Source organism: Petromyzon marinus, chromosome 24 (genome assembly GCF_048934315.1).
Source record: "Petromyzon marinus isolate PM22_M1 ecotype Great Lakes invasive population chromosome 24, UKy_Petmar_22M1.pri1.0, whole genome shotgun sequence".
Classification (NCBI taxonomy): domain Eukaryota; kingdom Metazoa; phylum Chordata; class Hyperoartia; order Petromyzontiformes; family Petromyzontidae; genus Petromyzon; species Petromyzon marinus.
In genome coordinates, this window is record NC_133690.1 from 19,207,404 (window position 1) to 19,226,940 (window position 19,537).

The 19,537-nt window shown below is 49.4% G+C and overlaps 1 protein-coding gene across 3 annotated transcripts; it reads right to left on the minus strand.

Moving 5' to 3' along the window:
- Positions 1-968: 968 nt before the first annotated feature.
- Positions 969-17,222, minus strand: FNBP4 (formin binding protein 4). 3 transcript variants are annotated; one of them, XM_032960199.2, is made up of 16 exons: positions 16,986-17,222; positions 16,458-16,636; positions 14,734-14,962; positions 13,522-13,669; positions 12,044-12,173; positions 10,670-11,080; positions 7,921-8,386; positions 7,392-7,510; positions 7,068-7,196; positions 6,739-6,872; positions 5,329-5,507; positions 3,901-4,436; positions 3,371-3,494; positions 2,487-2,674; positions 1,945-2,114; positions 969-1,495 (listed from the first exon to the last, which is right to left on the minus strand). In XM_032960199.2, the coding sequence occupies exons 1-16, from the start codon at positions 17,101-17,103 to the stop codon at positions 1,408-1,410; spliced, it is 3,348 nt and encodes a 1,115-aa protein (XP_032816090.2). In that variant the 5' UTR covers positions 17,104-17,222; the 3' UTR covers positions 969-1,407. The 3 variants fall into 3 exon arrangements, with proteins under 3 accessions (XP_032816090.2, XP_075925631.1, XP_075925630.1); XM_076069516.1 differs by having other exon boundaries at positions 7,068-7,172; positions 16,986-17,221; XM_076069515.1 differs by having other exon boundaries at positions 2,487-2,671; positions 16,986-17,221.
- Between the last annotated feature and the right edge of the window lie 2,315 nt (positions 17,223-19,537).

Sequence of the window (19,537 nt, forward strand, 5' to 3'; positions counted from 1 at the left end):
AGGCCTTACCTTAAGCAGCAGACTCGCGCAGATCCATAGACTTAAGACAGACTTGGTGGCTCACGACCATATAGTCTCACATAGTGACCCCAAACTCCCCCAGTTTACAGCTGTTCACTGTTGTACAGCCGATGGTCTGGATGGTGTTTCTATCACAAGCCAGGTCGCAAGATGCGCATATTGTTTAAAACAGCCAGTGTTGACAGATTAAATATAACAGGCACGTTAACGTCATTATTTCAACTCAACGTCTGCAAGTCCAGTTATTACTATTCATAATTTTCACATTTCAACTTTATTTGGATGATTGCGTGCATGACTTTGTCACCAGTCTCAAGTTCCCCCCTCCAAAGTCCATAAGGCAAACCAGTGGCAATGTAACAAGGGGGTACGTATCTTACTTAACATTTTATTTTAGCAGGTAAGGCACACTAAGCTATATAGCTCTTTTTCACAAGTTACCTGGCCACAACTTATACCTAAACGAAGTGGATCATCATGTGGGAACGTCTTTCAACCAAATACGCTAAACGAATGTTTCTAAATGTGGAGGGAAAAACTGGATGACCAGGAGAAAAATCTACGCGACTACGGGGAAAGCATGCAAACCCCAAATATACAGGCGTCAGGGTCGGGATTGAACCTATGGCCTCCTGCACACCAGGTGAGGTAGTTAACATCTCGCCACCACAGAGATAACATCACCCACGCAGCCACATCTAAATAAAGCTGAAATGTGAATGTTATCAAGACTGTGGATACCTCAAATGTTTATATTTGTATGTTAGGGCAGAGTGTGATGTTCATTGTATGAATTAAAACTGTACAAGTCAAAGATTTCAAAAGCATGTGCGCATGTGCCGCATATGATACGTGTTAATTAACATGCAGGGCACCCTTGCACATGAGTTGCTGCATTCCAAGTGACTATCCAGTGCACTGTATACAACTATGAGCCTACACCACACTTACAACCCAATGGAATTGTCTTTATTTAAAAACATACAACAGTCAAACAAAAACATGTTTTGGCTCTTACACGGAGGTCTGACAGACATCTAAGGAATACGAGAAATATTTACCCAGCGCAAACCTTGGTCTCGTAAAACAAATGTGCACGAGTCCCATGATCCACATGCCATCGCCACAGGGTGACACGAAGCCCCATTGCCCCATAGGTCAATTTCAATCGCATAGCGTTCGGCTCGCTGCCTAGACCCACGACGGTTCGTTAACCCCCCCCTCCCCCCACCTAAACCCACCAGTGTCGGCACACGGTCGTAAAAATGAATAAACCCGATTCAAGTTTCGCAAGGTGCCCCCCTCCCCCGCCCGGGTTGTGCCATTTCCTCTGTCCCCGCGGCGCCCAATCCCAAAGCCAGGTGGCCTCATCCCAAAGCCGGGTGGCTAGCGCGGGTTCATCTTCCGGCGCTTGAGTCGCTCGCGCCAGTCCTCAGGCAGCGCCTCAAAGTTGGCATTCCTCTCAGATTTGCCCCTGTGTGCGTAACACATCGAACACTCTGGTTAGCGGTGGTAAAAGGTAAAAGGTAAAAGATGGACGTGGTGTGTGGGGCAGGTGTGGGACGTGTTGCGGGGTGGGTTTGGTTTGTTTGTTTCTTAAACACGGTTGCGGAGCACAGGCCCAAAGGTGCAAAATGCTATGCAGCCAGCAACCAACAGCACGATCAAAGATATTATAGATCAGAGTGAATCCATTTCTTGAATTTAGAAAGGTTATTTATTATAAGAGCTTGGGGAATAAAGACCGATGCGGGGAATTATAAAATGGAGCAGTGCGAGGGCAGAAACAGAAAGAGAAGCAGTGTGGTGGTGCCGCGAGAGCAGGGCGAGTGGGCAGGGCAAGTGGGCAGGGCGAGTGAGCGAGGTGAGCGAGTTGGATGATTGAGCAGCTGGGCAGGATGAGCTTGTGATGTCTGGACGTACGTGAGCATCTGCTCGTGGCGCCAGTTGATGATGCGCGCGGTGGGGTCCTGCGGCTCCCCGTCGTCGCTGGAGCTACCGCGTTCTTCCTCCTCCAGCTCGCGCTGGATGCTCTTCCACTTCTGCACCAGCGGTGGCATCTTCCCCTTCACCTTCCCGGACACCTTCTTCAGCTGCACACACATTTAACATAGATGAACCTTGGTTCTCAAGTGGAGTGAGATGATGGTCTCGTTCACCAACGCCCGTGGTTTCATCAGCATGAGGCAGCACACGCAGGTGCCGGGGACTCGACGACTTTTGAGAACATGGCGTGTGCGTGTAACGTGTGCAATATTTCTTCAGTGCGACTGGAAATCACCTCTGTGTGATGTAAAAAAAAATAAGCAGACAATTCGTCTCCTATATTTGTCGCTCCACATGAAACATCAAAGTATACATTTACATGGCTGTGGTTGGTAGTCACGTGCCCACTCCAGCCTACAATCATTGACTAAATCCAGTCCGTTATGTGGGGGTACCGACACACACAGGCCCACTCACACCTTCTTAGTTTTCTTGGCTTTGTCCGCCACTGCATTGGTGGCGAGGGTGGGACCGCTGGGCAGAGCAGAGTGCATCGGCATTGTGATAGAGGGTGGCTGGATGGTCGTCACGATGCTGGACAGGGGCTCCCCTGGACCCCATGCTCCTGGTACCATGGCAACCAATGGGTCACTTGGGCCCACCACTGCTGGTGCGAACATACAAACAAAAGACATGATCGGTGGGAGGAACGACTGAGGAGGAGCAAGTGAGAAGGAGCGAGTGAGAAGAAGTGAGCAATGAGCAAGTTAACATTAGCTGCCCCACCCATGCTGCTGACACACTTGGGCTACGCCCATCTCTAAACCTTTATAAACAGTTTGCCTCTAGAGGCTAACCCCCCTTTTCCTGATGACGACTACTTGTGTTGCGATCGAAACGTCGTGGTTTTTTAAAATTTAATTAAATTTTTATTTTATTTTTATTACTGAAAGAACCAAGAATAAGTCTACATTATAGACTGCCAGTACGCTCACTCAGGTTAAGAACCACGCTACAGTCTACATTATCGACTGCCAGTACACTCACCCAGCTTAATAACCATTGCTAAAGTCTACATTATAGACTGGCAGTACACTCACCAAACTTAATAACCAGTCTACAGTCTACATTATAGACTGCCAGTACACTTACTCCGATTTAAAACCAGGCTACAGTCTAAATGAGTGTTTTATTTATTTATTAGTATATTTTTTCACTTTTTTTATTATTATTTTTCTATCTACGTGATTTTACCGAAAGAACCAAAAAAAATGAATTCCTGCAGTCACAAAAGTTTCAAGTAAAAATTTAAGTTAGGAGTGAGCAAGGAGGAGCGACGAAGGAGTGCGCGGATAGCACTGACCGGAGGGGGGGTACAGCATGGCCTTGCTGCCGATCGTGGTGGGGGGTTTGCAAATCTGCGGTGGAGCCGAGATCACTGCTGGCACTTTCCGCTTCACAGTGCGAACCGCACGGGCAGCCTCGTCCTGCAGAAACACACACACACATGTCTTATGTGTGCACATGCACGGTCATACGCACAAAGACAGACAGCTGTGTAGCCCACACAAGCTGATAGGGCAAGGGCTGCTGGTGACCACATATGAAGGCCGACAAGGCGGAAAGGAAGTTGATGTTTAGACACCACACAAAGGTACCCGTTAAGTTGAGCTGGGGAGGCCCCACGATCGGTGAGTGGGGAATCATAGCGCAGTGTGCAATCCACTCCACCACCGCTCAGCTCACGCACGGCCACACAGATAACTACTGAGCCTATACACACACACATAGGAAGTCCATTCACGTGCACACCTCCACACCCCTTTACTCGCCCACATCCACACACACCAACAAACATCCTCTCGGACATCCCTCCACACACAACGCACGCACCTTTCCGGTGGCCGTGTCGGCCTCAGACACAGCTGCACTCAGCACGTGGGTGTGTAGGGGGGCCTTGCCAGCCTTGAGTGGGGGTGGAAGTGGGGGCACCGGCTCCTCAACGCCCGGTGGAGGCGGCTCCCCGGCTCCGGTCTCCAGCTGCATGTCCACTTCCTCAATGTCGTCATCCTCCAGCGGAGGTGGGGGTGGAGGGGGGCTCTCGGGGGGTGGCGGGGGGGGTGGGGGACTCTCGGGGGGCGGCGGGGGCAAGGGCTCGGCCGGGGGCGGAGGGGGCGGAGGAGGCGCGCCCGCAGGAGGCGCGGCCACGGGGGGTGTGCTCGGGTGGCACGGGCCCATGGGGGGAGTGTGCGCGAGCGGGTAGGGGGGCACCATGGCCGCCGGCAGGGCGTACTGGAGCACCGCCAGAGGAGCGAGCGGTTCGGAGTACGAGGCCAAGGAGGAGGGGGCCAGGGTGGGCGGAGGCAGCAGAGGCACGTCGCGCAGAGACGCCGACATGCTGGGTTGCTCCACGTGCGCCGCGAACGCATCTGTGCAGCAAGGAAGGCGACGTCATCACCACGGGAGTTAGGGCCCTCCTGGGGCAGTGGGGTGGTGTGTGGATGTGAGTGGATGTGAGTTTGTGATTATAGGCATGTGTGAGTGGAGCTGTGTGTGGAGGTGTTTGTGTGTGAAATTAACCCTCCACCAATCCACCGTCTCAGTTTGAGGTCAGAATTGAATTCAATAACCAATTATTCGACTTTTGTTTGTATCGTCTTTCTCGCTTAAATTATCTGCATGTCCTGTAAATTCCATTAGCCCGATGCCAATATGTTTAATGACTTGGTTAAACGAGTCTTATATCCATGACTTGATGTACACCTTGAGAATTACATAACTGATTTCAACCGATGACTTGCCACATGAAGTCATTCCAATTACACCACCTACGACACCAGTAATTATCATTATTATGGTGCTTGTATAGCCAGAAAAGCCTGGATCCTGCTAATTTCTTGCTATAGAGAGTTTGATATTGCTATATTTGTAATCTTCTTTGGTTCTTTCGGTAAAGTCATGTAGAATGAGAATAAAATAATAAAATAACACGATAAAATTCTCACGACGTTTCGGCCACAACATTCTACGTGACTTTACCGAAAGAACCAAAGAAGATGAATCCTTGCAGTCACGAAAGCTTTAAATCGAAATATTTGTAATCTTTTATTTGCAGGTAAATTGCCAGCATTGAGATATTTGGCCAATACCAGCTACATTGTGTGGGGCCAAACCAGAAAACCCAGAAAAACCCCATGCAGAACAGAGAGAGAACATATAAACTCCAAGCATAAAGGTGCCCGAGTTAGGAATCGAACACAGGCTGCACCGCCCTGCTGCCCCATGGCATTATTGGCAAGCATCGCCTTGTGTGAGGCTGACCTGTCATGAGGGGCCGGTTCAGAGTCAGCCAGTCTGGTGTCTCCACGCTGACCCCTCCCACCGGCCCCTCCCCTCGCCCCGCATCATTCTCCTCCCCCACCCCCTCGTCGGTGACATCGGGGAACTCCCACTGCGACGCGCCCGTCCGCTCGTTGGTGTAGTAGTAGCGAGCGTGGGTCCTGCGTGCGGGAGGGCGAGAGGGAACACACACCATGCGCACAATCACACACGCGCCACAAGCACGGGCAGGCGCGCACACGCACCGCCACCCGCCACACGCGCACTCACGCACACGAGCTCCATCCGCTGCACACAACCTCCGCGAGCATGCACGACGCGCACACACCCACACTCGCACGCAGACACGCACGTACATGTGCATGCAGCACAGTCCAACACAACACTCGTGGTGACAGAGCGCGCCACCTCGTCCCTGCGCTGCGTGCCGGCACAGTTAGCAGGGGCACCGGCGGCACACTCTGAAAACTCAACCGCGAGAAGCGCAAGGGGCGGCCGGGACCTGGCCCCACCAGCGCCGCTTGCGTGGAGCGGGCCGGGCAATCGTTCCAACCAAACGGGGGCGCAGAGGTCAGGTTTACACAGTCGCCTCTACACCCCACCAAGCCTATCGCTCTGTGCTTGTGAGTTTAAAACATTACTTGAATGTCGTGTACATTTTGTATTGAGCACACATGTATGCGTACACGCACGCACGTGCATCGGTGCGGGTGTGTACATTCACTGCACATGGATATCAGCAATATTAATAGTCGTCGCCATTACACACACTCAGGCATCAATAGGCGCACGCAGTGGTCTTGTCGCTGAAAAACACAGAACACAACATGGGTTTTATCCAAACACTTTCGGAAGAGGCGCGTCGGAATCGTTGAGCACGACAAAATGTGAGGTGTTCGTGCGGCGGCACTGACCTGAACGATCCCACATCACACGCGCTCGCGCCTACGCGGCGTCGCCGTCCCGGCTCTGGCTCCTTGGCAGGCCTGGCTCCCCGCGTGTGGGCCCCTCCCGGCCGCGTCGCTGGGCTGTCAACTGGGTGCTTGAGCGTGTGCAACAACACAAATCCCTCCCTCCGGAAACGCCCACGTGCGTACCACGTGCTCGGCTCGCACGCACAGTCGGGGGGGACACCCGCAGAGTCCTACTCGCTCCGAGATCTTCGCCGGATTGCGGTTTAAGCTTAAAGGGCGCGCGTTTGTTTCGTCGCGGCGCTACACTCAGTCCGTCCGGGCTCGCGGCAGGGCGGGCCGCCGAGTGTCTCTGGCTTTGGGGATTTCCATGTTTGATCTCGAGATTTTGCGTTCGCTCTCTGGGCCCAAGGTTCCGATCGGGTAAATAGTTTCTTGAAGCGGTGACGGGTCAACGGTGCGCACGTGAGAGAGTGCGTACCTGTCCCAGGTGCATGCCCAGCCCTTAGGGGTGGCGTTGCACTCGTATTGCGCGAGCTGCGCCGCCCCCTCCTGCAGGCGGCGTTTCAGGTAGCGGCTGTCCAGGGAACCCTCGCGCCAGTCCGCCAGACGGGTCTGCGCAGACACCCAGACGGACACACGCATGTACGTCTAGGACTACTGACGCGGTACGCGAGAGCACACGAGCTTTCCTGTGTGCAACTGCCTAGCGAGGTGCCTTCCGAACACGCAGAGGAGAGACACTTGTGGTGGTGAGTTTATCAGTGAAGTGAGTTTATCTGTGGTGATGCAATTAATGTGGTGAGTCACCTGTGTGGTGAGCAGCAAGAGTTGGAAGTTGGAGATAGCTCGCGTGCTGATGCCTAGAAAGCCCAGCTTGCTTGTCAGGTCGTTGGCCAGCTCAGCGATGACAAACTGTAAAGAGTCAAGATGTCCCCGCTGGGAGATATAACGAACGTTGTGATTGTTATTTGCATCAGCAGATTAAAAAAACACGTGAGGTTTAGAAACACAAAACAGTGATCATTAACATTCATAACTGGTTGCGCAATGAGACTCCTTTAACCACCCATCAGTAACGATCACGAGGTCATGAGGTAGTGATGAAGCTGCACATCTCTCTGCTGGTCTCACCTTCACCTGGTCGTCGTCATCCTCTGGATCCACCCTGCCTCCACCTCCTCCTCCTGCCCCTCCCCTCCTCCTCGCTTCCTCCGTGCGGCCAGGCGCCCTGCTGTGGCTCCTCGCTGCACCTGAACCAACACAGCGCACACAATACAGACGCCGCCAGTCAGACTCAACCACTGCACTTCAAACGTATAAAACAGGCACTCACTGGGCATGCACAGAAGGGGATATCGGTGAGGGGAGCCTAATAACAAAACTTGTAATTATATTGCCGCCATAACGGAATAACACGTGTCAGACAGCATTTCGGTTGTTTTTAGCAGAGGAGGGAACCCTTACTGACAGCCTGTTCCTGTGAGGCATAAGCCGATTCAGCACCAGCCTGCAAGTTGTCAATGGGGTAGGCAGGCAACTAGAGTGGTGTGAAAGTGGTATCAGGGTGGCGTGAATGTGGTGCTAGAGTGGAGCCCGAGTAGCGTGTGGCTCAGTCATCGACATCACAAGCAGCATCCGACAGCAGCAGCGTGCATGACACCTGTGTGTGATGACACTGGTGTCTCCCTCTCCTCCTCCTCGTCGTCGTCCTCCCCGGCGCCCACCTTGACTGCCATCATGCCATCCTCAGCCTCTTGTACAACATCACCCGCCTCATCCTCCTCCTCGTCGCCCGTGTCCACAGCCCCAGTGGGGTCCACGCCCTGCGCTCCCTCAGGGCTTCTCTCCCCCTTTACGGACCCCGCGGCCGAGCTGGGCCCCTCTTCCAGGTGCCCCGCTTCGGCTTCCTCCTCCTCCTCGCCGGGCCCCCCCGCGTCGTGGGCATCTCGCGCGGGCGATGTGGCCGCACGGGCCGGCGGAGGAGGGCTCGCCGCCCGAACAAACGTCTTCCACTTGGGTTTTGGCTCCGTAGCGGCGGCACTGGCACCACCGTCCTCCGGGTCGTCACGTCTCGGGGTGGACGACCGCGAGCTGCCTCCTCCGTCCTCGAGAGCGCGTAACTCGGCCTGCTTGCGTGCGGCCCACACACTCGTTAGCGTCTCGCCGGGTCACTCGCGACAACCGCTATCCCAGCACAGGGCTGGAGCAAGAAGGGATGAATGCATGAATAGTCAAGTCTGAATTTGAATGAACTTGCCGAGTCTGGCAGAGAATACGCACTGGTAGTGAGGAGCAGTAGTGGTGGCATCTAGACACCGTTTGGTTTCGAGAATTTCAAGTTTAACTCCATGAACTTCCCCATGTGGTTGATGGATGAGAAACAGTTGGGAGCTACTGGCAACCTCAGCTTACCCAGGAGATGTACGGTTGTACACCCGGGTGTTTGTAAATGGCTCTCACGCATCAACATCAAATTGGTTTCCTACACAAGCTTCTATTTTACAGGCCTTAGCTAGTTGCACAAATTCCACAATGCTATGGCAGGGATGAGTCTAACCATAATGACAACTAATAATAGGGTTTTTCCCCTTTTTTCTGGCAACAAAACTGAAACCTTTTTACAAGGATTCATGTCTGCATTAACCACAATACCTGCAGTCAAAATGCAAACAAAAAACATACTATGATAATATATGAATTGTCCTTGAAACTGATGGTGTGGACCAATCAGTTTCAAGGACAATGCATATATTATCATAGTATGTCTTTTGTTTGCATTTTGACTGCAGGTATTGTGGTTGATGCAGACATGAATCCTCGTAAAAAGGTTTCAGTTTTGTTGCCAGAAAAAAGGGGAAAAACCCTATTATTACATTTTGGTACTGGCAAAGGAGGTCTAATGACATGACAACTCTTCGTTGGTTCTTTCGGTAAAGTCACGTATGAGAATACAATAAAATAAGACAGTAAAATTCCCATGACGTTTCGGCCACAACACATGTAGCCTTCTTCAGGTGAAAGAACAGAACTGTCGGGATGACAGTGCTTCAATGAGCGCTGCTAAGATTCGTAGCGTCTTTTAAGCTCGGTGAGAAGCGGAGCGCCTTGACAAAGGAGTTCACAACGAAAGAGCTGCGGTCTGACGGTCACCGTAAAATACAATTGCCTCTTAATACCTCTCACACCACGGTTAATGGTATGGTTTATAACATGGAATATAACAGCGCATTGTGGCTGTTTCTCTCTCCCCCCTCCTCCGTTCCGAGCATGGATTGACTCGTCCGTCTGAACGTCGCTGTCCGTGGTGCTAGCGTTGAGGGGAAGAAAAAAACGCCATTTTTCGCCATGTGGCATTGTGATACATAACAACTTATTGTTGGTGGCTCAGCTGATTGGAGAGTATATAGAGTTTATTGATAACATTGAGGAAGCTTATATTTTAGTTTTTTATTGGTTTACTATATGGTATTCATTATATAGTGTAGCGGATACCCAGTTGCTTTGTGATTAATAGCTCAGCTTATTGAAGAATATATTAAGTACATTTATTATATTGATGTAATATAGACTTAGTTTCTTCACATAGGTTCACTGTATGATAGTTGGGTAGTTGGAGGCCTTTAGCGTCCATATACTAAATGCCTCTGTTGATATGTAAACTTTGACTTTAACACAGCTGTATCTGTCACAAGCTAATCCCTCAGCTATTTCAATGCTAAATTCTCCTGCGCTGATATGTAAACTCCTTTGTCAAGGCGCTCCACGCCTCTCACCGAGCTTAAAAGACGCTACGAATCTTAGCAGCGCTCATTGAAGCACTGTCGTCCCGACAGTTCTGTTCTTTCACCTGAAGGCTACTTGTGTTGTGGCCGAAACGTCGTGAGAATTTTATTGTCTTATTTTATTTTATTATTCTCATTCTACGTGACTTTACCGAAAGAACCAAAGAAGATGAATCCTTGCAGTCACGAAAGTTTTAAATCGAAATATAATGACAACTATTGTTCATTTCCCCACAAAGTGCTACTCATTGTATTGAACGACAGAGGGATGAGGGGTTGAGTTATCCCCCAACCAGGAATTGAACTAGGGACCTTCCGATTGTGCTCACTCTACCGCCAAGCCCCTGGGCCCGATGACGAGAGCCATGGGGGCATGATGACCCATGCATGAGCCATGAGCAATGGACAAAACACATTGAAAGTAGTGGAGTACTGTAGCATAGACAAAGATTACCAATCAATTTGAGGTGTGTAACTTAGATACCAATTACAAATGTAATGAATCACACAATTAAATTACACAATTTAGATACTCCCAATCTTTGCATGGGCAGCTAGATCAGAGCTCAGGAAACAACGGGAGTGCAGCGCAACACACGCTGCTGCTGCATGCCCTCGCACACGCACCCTCTTCGTTTCCAGGATGTGCTTCAACTCCTGATCTGAATCCTCCTCATCGTCCCCTTCATCGTTCCTTCCGTCGTCAGCATCGTCCTCCTTGTCGCTCACGCCGTCTCCGCTGCTGCCGCCGCTTTTGCGGCTACCGCTGCTAGCGTCGCTGGCTGTTCGTCTCCGGCCACCAGCTGACGGTTCTGTCTCCGCGGCGCCGCCCGGCTGGTGCGACGGTACGGCGGGGGATGGAGGTGCGGAGAGGGACGCCGGGGAGCTGGGAGAACCAGGACCGTGAAGGGTTTGGCGCCAGCGCGCCTCGGCCTGGCGCACGCTCTCGGGGATAAGCGACGCGAGCAGTGACTCGGCGACACCCACCGAGCGGCCCTCGTCCTCGCTCGTTAGCGCGCACACGCGCTCGTTGATCTCCTGCAAACGCACACACCAGTTGTCTTCAGAGGAACCTCAGTGTCTCTCCACATGACCGGTTACTATCTCGAAACAACACAGATAGTAACGTCCGTTGAATGAGTCAAACCATAATATTAATTCTCAAAGCTGGAATTGAGCACGATTAAGTGCACAACCACACTTAAATTCATACTCTTTGGTTCTATTCGGTAAAGTCACGTAGGTAAAAAATAAAACAACCAAAATCATGACGTTTCGGCCACAACACAAGCGGCCTTCATCAGGTGAAGAGACCAGGCTGTCTCGAGAACAGCGCTGGAGTGAAACACAGCCACGCTCAGACCGCGACCTTTAAGCTGTGTGCGAGGAAACAAGGTGTCTTGACAAAGGAATTAGCATAAAAATTAACATTTGATTGGCCGACTAAGCATGATGAACGGTGTAGAGGTGGTGTACATGCGGGTGAACATGCCGCTTGGCGAGGGGGGGAGGGGGAGTTTACCTATTGATGGTGTGAAAAGGGAATTTTTAAGAGCTGCGAAAGTTTGGGGTACCACTACGTACCCCAAACTTTCGCAGCTCTTAAAAATTCCCCCCCTCGCCAACCGGCATGTTCACCCGCATGTACACCACCTCTACATCAGCCAGGAGAAAACGTTTGTGCTGCATTTATTTATTATTGAAACTCGAGCATGAGAGATTTAATTATCATTTAACATTATCAGCATTGGGATGGTTGGCAACTACAAGTTACATTGTATTTTCTTTGGGATATTGGAGGAAACTGGAGAACTCAGAGAAAACCCATGTAGACATGTGAAAGAACATATGAAGAAAGGCACCCAAGTCAGGTATTAAACCCATGCCCTTCTGGCTGTGAACCACAAGTGTTACCACTGCACCAATCTGTCACCCTGAGGACGTCCCACTGCTAAACACGGGCAGAGCCCTCGCACGTTGCAGTGTCCGTGGCAGACGCACCCTGGGTTTGACGACGGTGCTCGTGATAGATTTGTTTTGGGCCTTTTCCTCCACGGACGACACAGGGTGTACAGTGCCCAGCACATCTGTCCCCTCGGTCGCCCCCGTCTCCGACACCCCAGGAAAATGTCTGTAAATCGAAGCACAAACTCATGGATGTAGGCATGCCACTGTGTGTGGGTTTCAGATTTCAATGCAGGCTCACACTGTCTCCCTATTAATATGCAATGCAAATATACATTTTTTTATCACATAGATACTGCTTTCCTGTGACCAAATTGTCCGGACTGCAGCCAATCATCAGATCTTGGAAGCCAAGCATCACTGAGCTTGCAAAGATAGCACTTGGATGGGCAACGCCATGCAATAGGCAGGTGTTGTTGACTGGTGCGGGGCTATGCTGTCAGTAGGGGGCAGTCCATAACATTGACAGTGCAGCAAGCTCCGTTGTTGTACTGCACTAAGCTCCATTGTTTATACTGCCTGCCTTCACAATCCCTCTAACCAACGTAGTGAAGTATGGTAAAATAACCTCCATGGCCTGCACGGAGTGGGGAGGCCTTCACCAGTGGATTAAGCAGAGGGCTGCACATTTGCATATATACTATACTAGCTTTACTACCCGGCTACGCCCGGGACTTGGATTCACGACGCCCGGCTGCCTTTGTCTCCCCAGTGGCGATGTTCACACACCACACCAGTTACTCGTTTGAGGCTGAGTTGACCTAGGAGAAGCCCAGGAACGGTTCAAATAATCGTCACCGGTGGTGGCCGTGAGCGGGAATCGAACTCGGGTCGCCTGGTTCGTAGCGCGGCGCGCTAACCATCGGTACACAAACACGCGCTTGCTGCAGACACACACAACTTTCAGGGTGAGTACGGCAGTAAACGACTGAAATAATAAAGCAATGCTGCACGAAGAACGCCTTAGACCTGCAACACATTTGTATTTCACTTCACCTGCGATCAGCAGGCACACTCCGTTACGCTTCCGCGTAACGGAGTGTGCCTTGCGTGGTGTACAGTCTGGAAAGTACCCACATGGCAAATTTCAAGTTTGTTGCATGTCGGGAAGTACGCTAAACATTTTGAACAGACACACATAATCACAAATTTCCATTTTATATATATAGAGATAAGTAAACTATATCGTGCATTGTGGCTACATCATCAGCCATGATTAATTCACTGCTGAATAAAAGCTTTTCCAAGCCATCACCATCCCTTATGGTTGAGCGATGCAACAAACCACCGGGCACCTGCATAAGAGCCAATCTCACAGCTCCTTCTCTGTGGTGGACGTCCCCTTGGCCGGGTTGTCTCCTCTATGGCTGCCACTCACTAGTTATGCTCATCCACCGGCAATTATCATCCCTTTTACATTTATATATAAACATATTTACTGAACAGGCACAGAGGAATGCTCGTGTAAATTGCGGGTTTATGTGCATACGCAGTTGTGTGTGGGAACCACCCACCCATTGTTGAGATGCTGCAGGTGCTGTATCTGCAGCGCCAGTGCTGACGGGAGTTCCCAAGTCACCTGGTTGGTCTGCAGGTGCCAGTAGTAGTAGCAGCCCGTGTTCTCATCCCACACCTCCTGCCACTCACCCATCTCTATCCCCGCTGCACCAGCACAAACACAGGCTCAGCTCAGCCAAACACGCAATCGGTACCCAATCAGACACGTGTGTAGGATTACTTGGATGATTTGACACCAAACTTGCAATGCCTGATTGAAGGGTTCACTTAGGTTCATCTGCAGATCCAGTCCCTCACTGATTGTTGCTCTACCAACCGGACAGTAATGGCGGAGGCTGGATATATATTTTTTTACATTTTGTAGCCTCATGAGTTTATGAATAAACTCCATTCCACCCCCCACTTGAGCTCCATTTCCAGAACCTCTTTGTAACACCACACAGCCAGATAACTCCCGGGAAGGTTGGACGGAACCCAATGCAGGGCATTTCACAGCTCTACCACATCTCCCCTATCCTGGGTATTCCTGGGCGGGAGTGCAGTAGCACACAGGCCACAACAGCGTGATCACATTGCCAAACTCAGGTTAAATATTTAAATGTATAATCATGTCAAATTGAAGAGGCTTACAGAGTGTGAGTGATTATTCCATGAGACTGAGAGGACAGTAGTATTAACCAGTGCTTAACATACAGGACAGACATGTTGTGATAAACAACATGTTTGTGATACATCGCCAATGGTGCATATAAATACTTTATATAAAACACTTATGGAAACGGCCCTTATTCAGAGTTTGCGTCATTATTATACCACATAACTATAACGAGAGTGCTATGTTCACAGAGAGTAGTGTTATAATAGGGGGCGAAGTCGCGAGGTGTTTCCCAATTGTTTATTTTGGTGATAATTTTTTAAAAGTGGAAAATTTTGACAATGAATCTGGCACACAATGCCCTACTCTCTTTCGAATAACGTCACAGGATTTTTAACCTCCACAGTATTTTACAGTGAATATGCCACCAGTAATAACCAGGGTGGCCATTCTGATTTAAACCACGAATCTCTGCAAAAAGTGGCAAAGGTGCTCTGGCTGAACCATGTTACCAACCCTAAATTAAAATATTTTCAGAAATATAACTTGCATTCATGTTACCCAGTCCCACCAATGGAAAGAATCATCGTAGATGTGGAAGGCTGGAGCTTACTGGAAGCAGTGGAGTAGTGCGTGTCGTAATGCCAGCCGCCCTGCTGCGCCCTGCCGCTCGCCAATGCGCCAGCGGTCTCAGCGGAAACTCCCACGACCGTCCGAGAGATGCTATCTGTAGAGGAGGCCTCAACTGTGTCTCCGTCAGCCCCCCCGGCCAAGCCACTCTCACTGTCTGCTGCACCATCGCCCTCAGCCGTGGGGCCAGGCACCGAAATGGCATCAATTTCCTTGCAGAACAAACAGCAAGTATCAACACAACGCATATATATTCTTTGGGTCTTTCAGTAAAGCCACGTAGATAGAAAACTTGACTGCTTGTGTTGCGATCGAAACGTCGATCGAAACGTCGTGATTTTTTAAAATCATTTTTTTTATATCTACGTGACTTTACCAAAAGAACCAAAGAATATTAATTCCTGCAGTCACGAAAGCTTTAAGTCAAGATTATGATGCAGTAGAACCTCAGGGATCGAACGCACCAGAACTCGAACAAATTGGTGTTCGAACCATATTTCCGAACATTTTTTGCCCCGGAAACCGAACGAAATTCGGAGGTCGAACGGCAATCGCGACTTGAAAGAACCTGTACACGGCTGAGACGCGTATGGCCAGCGTGCATGATGCTTGCCCAGACAAAGGTTTTACCGTATGTGACTCCCCTTCCAAACATTAACACCACCACCTCGTCCTCCTCACCACCTTCCACTCAAGCCATCAACTCTCCTTACTACAGGTAAAATGAAGTTAAATGTTCATTTATTTAATTTATTCCATATATTTATTCAGTTATTCCATTTATTTAATGTGTGTTCTTGTTTTTGTATGATTTTATGCATGTAATTACTGTAAACTTCGTGTAAAAATGCTTTATAATGAGAGATGTCTTGTGTCTGAAAACAATTAATGTCATTTACATTAATTCTTATGGGGAAAATTAATTTGGTGTTCGAACAAATTGGTGTCCGAATGGCCTTCTGGAACGAATTACGTTCGATCTCCGGGGTACCACTGTATTAGGTTTTTCCCCTTTTTTCTGACAACAAAACAGGTGTTAAGATTTTTATTTAAAGCTTTTGTGACTGCAGGGATTCATATTTTTGGTTCTTTCGGTAAAGTCACGTAGAAGGGAAACAATAAAAGAATAAAAATATAAAACAATAAAATTCTCACGACGTTTCGACTGCAACACAAGCAATCATCATCAGGTGTGAAAACCACAGCAAGAAAATTGGTTTTCACACAAGAAAATTAGAAAATTTTCTTGCTGTGGTTTTCACACCTGATGATGATTAGGTGTTAAGATGTTAAAACACCAAATTGAAACCTTTTACAAGGAATCATGTCTGCATTAACCACAATACTTGTGGTCAGAATGCAAACAAAATACATACTCTGGTAGTATATGCATTGTCCTTGAAACTGATTGGTCCACACCAGAGACAGCTTTCTTTTGAGCCTCGTCTCAAAGGCGTCCTCTGGTCTATCAGTACCCAAAAACCAGCAGCGACCACTAAACAGCCACCACCGGCCAATGCACACGACCAACCTCAGACCACACAAACCAACACACACTATACATTAACACAGTGCTGCCACATAGCACCGACATCACAAAATCAACAGCACGGATGGCCAACAAACTCAAGCACATTCACACGGCACAGTTACACAGATGAGCACTTTTCGCTGCATACGGCGGCTAGCCGGGCCGTTGGCTCTCACAGCAAGAAAGTCGGCCACTTTGCTGTCGAGGTCCCGGGGCCGCTCGAGTGGAGACTGTGGCCCCGTGTCCTCGTCATCATCGTCGTCGTCGTCGCTGTCTGCATACGCGCCCAGCAGCACCAGACCACCCGCCAGACGCGACGCCGAGGGCTCCGGCACAGAGAGCGCAGTGGTTGAGTCTGCGGAACGTGGGAAAGGCAGAGTTACAGTCAAGAGTGCCACAGGGTCTACGTTTCCTGGCTCGACTCCATCCTCAGGCCTCCCCCCAAGCATTTGCAGAAATTACCGAGATGCGGTCGGAGCGCGCGTTTTCATGGTCACGTTTCCGTGCCTCCCCTCCACTCAATGTGTCTCCCGCCTGTTTCTCATATTCTCGTGTTTCTATCTACGCGTGACTTCCCCGTGTCTCCCCTCTGCTCGTGTCTCATGCCCTCTCGTTTTCCCGTCTCCCCGTGTCTCCCGGATCTGCTCAAGCCTCCCTCCGCAGGCCTAAACTAGGCCGCGTGTCAAGCCGTGGGCGCCGCTCACCCGCAGCACCCGCTGCCGCCGCCGCCTCCTCCCTGTCCTTCCTGATGCTGTTGTCGAGTTGCAACACGGGCCTCCGTTTGCCGCCCGCCGCCTCGGCGCCACGGCCCCTCTTCCCCATAGCCGCCCCGGAGCGCGGAGCCGAACGAGGCCTCCTCGGGTCCGTCACGCAGTCAGCACCAAATCCGCCATCGCGCAGCACTTCTCTCGCGGTGACGTCTCCGAGGCAGCGCGACGTGACGTCATTGCGCGGCAACGTCACTTTACAGGGGGACTTTCCATAATTCTAGATTTGAAGCTTTCGTGACTGCAAGGACTCATACTCTTTGGTTTAGTTGTTTTATTATATTGTTTTATTTCACCTACGTGACTTTACCGAAAAAACCAAAGAGTATGACTTTCCATAAGTTCTCATCACACAATGGCGAGTTGACTGTGGCAGCATCTGCGGTATTAGTTTTCAGTTTCTTTATTTTGGTATAGCCCTGTGAGCCATTCGGCTCTTGAATCGGGTGCAACCACAACAAACAAAAAAACAAAAACACGAACAAGAAAAACATCTTAAAGTGACTATGTGACTGTGCAAACATCAGAAATAACGCTTACCATCAGCCCCACCAAAACTAAGCACCTGTCTGGGTGTTTTGTACTACCAAACACTCCACCCCTCAGCTCCCCATTGGCTATGGAACAGTAGTCGAGAGAGTGGAGAGTTTCCCATACCTGGGCAGTGCGCTTAGGGGCCGTTCATAAATGACGTCACGCGATTTTGGACGATTTTTGACCCTCCCCCCCCATCGTTACACGGCGTCACAAAGTCAGACCCCTCCTCAAATATGACGTCACAAAGCTCTGCCCCCCCCCCCCCAAAAAAAAACACTTCAAATCGCTTTAAACTATTGTCATTGTAGTGCGTATTTAATGTATTTAATGTTCCGCTGCACTCTGATGTTGTAGGATAAAACATTTATTAAAAAGTATATTTAATTAAGTAGAACGTGTTGTCTATATTTATTAAAAGTTGCGCATTTTGATGTGACGTCACATTTCTCAACCCCCCCCCCCTCGTCACACATCGTGACAAATGTCTGACCCCCCCCCCCCCCCAGGTGCGTGACGTCATTTATGGACGGCCCCTTGTGACCAGCTCCGGTTTGACAGCAGAGGTCTCACTCGGCTGCGTAATGCCGTGGAAGTCTGTTGCTCCGCACGAAGCGTCGGACCTTCTCGGCCACAGTCATGGCTTCCCTTCTCTATTCTTTTTCTATTTAAAGCTTTCGTGACTGCAAGGATTCATCTTCTTTGGTTCTTTCGGTAAAGTCACGTAGAATGAGAATAAAATAATAAATTGATAAAATAAAATAACACAATAATATTCTCACGACGTTTCGGCCACAACACAAGCGGCCTTCATCAGGTGAAGGGGACGAGACTGTCTGGAGGACAGCGCTGGAGTGAGAAAGCCACGCTGAGATCACGACCTTTAAGCTGTGTGAGAAGAAACAAAGCGACTTGACAAAGGAATTAGCATATAATTTAGCATTGAAATGGCTGAGTGATTAGCTTGTGACTGGTCACAGAAAAGGCTATGTTAAAGTTAAAGCATACACATCCGCAAAGGCACCCCTTGACAAAGGAATTAGCATAGAATTTAGCATTGAAATAGCTAAGTTAAAGTATACATATCCGCAGAGGCACCCCTTGACAAAGGAATTAGCATAGAATTTAGCATTGAAATAGCTGAGTGATTAGCTTGTAACTGGTCACAGAAATAGCTATGTTAAAGTCAGAGCATATACATTCACCGAGGCAACTAGTACAAATCAAACAGGATAATTTAGCATTGAAATAACTAGGCGAATTTAGCATTGAAATAACTGAGTGATTAGCTTGCGACTGGTCACAGAAATGGCTATGTTGAAGTCAAGGCCTACACATCTGAGCTATTTACAGTAAATGGGTATACAATACAATATATAATGAATACTAAATAGTGAACCAATAAAAAACTAAAATATAAATTACCTCAATGTTATCAATGAACTCTATATATTCTCCAATCAGCTAAGCTACCAACAATAAGTCGTTATATATCACAATGCTATATGGCGAAAAATGGGTGGATTCTTACCCTCAACTTTAGCAACACGGATAGCTACGGGTCCCGTTCAGACGGACGAGTTCATCCATGGTCAGAACGGAGGAGGGAGAGAGAGACAGCTGCGAGGCGCTATTATACTCCATGTTGTAAACCATACAATTAACCGTGGTGTGAGAGGTATTAAGAGTCAATGCCAGCGAAAGAGCTGCGGTCTGAAGGTCATCGTAAAATACAATTAATTAAGAACGGAAATGGTTTAAAACATCTTTCCAATGGTTACTAAGCCAGAATCCATCTTCTCGGTTGAAATTGTCTCTGTGCTTGTATATGTGAATGGCCTCATGAACGAATCTCTCATGGTAGCCGGTTGGTTTGCAAATAACCTCCGTCTTGGAGAAGTCAATGTCATGTGAGCCCACTGAATTATAACAATGATCTGCCACGGCAGAGGAGT

What these genes read in the sequence shown, in the direction of transcription:
- FNBP4 (XM_032960199.2), bottom strand. Translation starts at nt 17,103, where the DNA reads ATGGGGAAGAGGGGCCGTGGCGCCGAGGCGGCGGGCGGCAAACGGAGG. An exon ending in GCACCGTCGTCAAACCCAGG is followed by an intron (nt 11,081 to 12,043) that starts GTGCGTCTGCCA and finishes GTGCGTTTGCAG; the next exon opens with GAGATCAACGAGCGCGTGTG. An exon ending in AAGCCAAGAAAACTAAGAAG is followed by an intron (nt 2,115 to 2,486) that starts GTGTGAGTGGGC and finishes ATGTGTGTGCAG; the next exon opens with CTGAAGAAGGTGTCCGGGAA.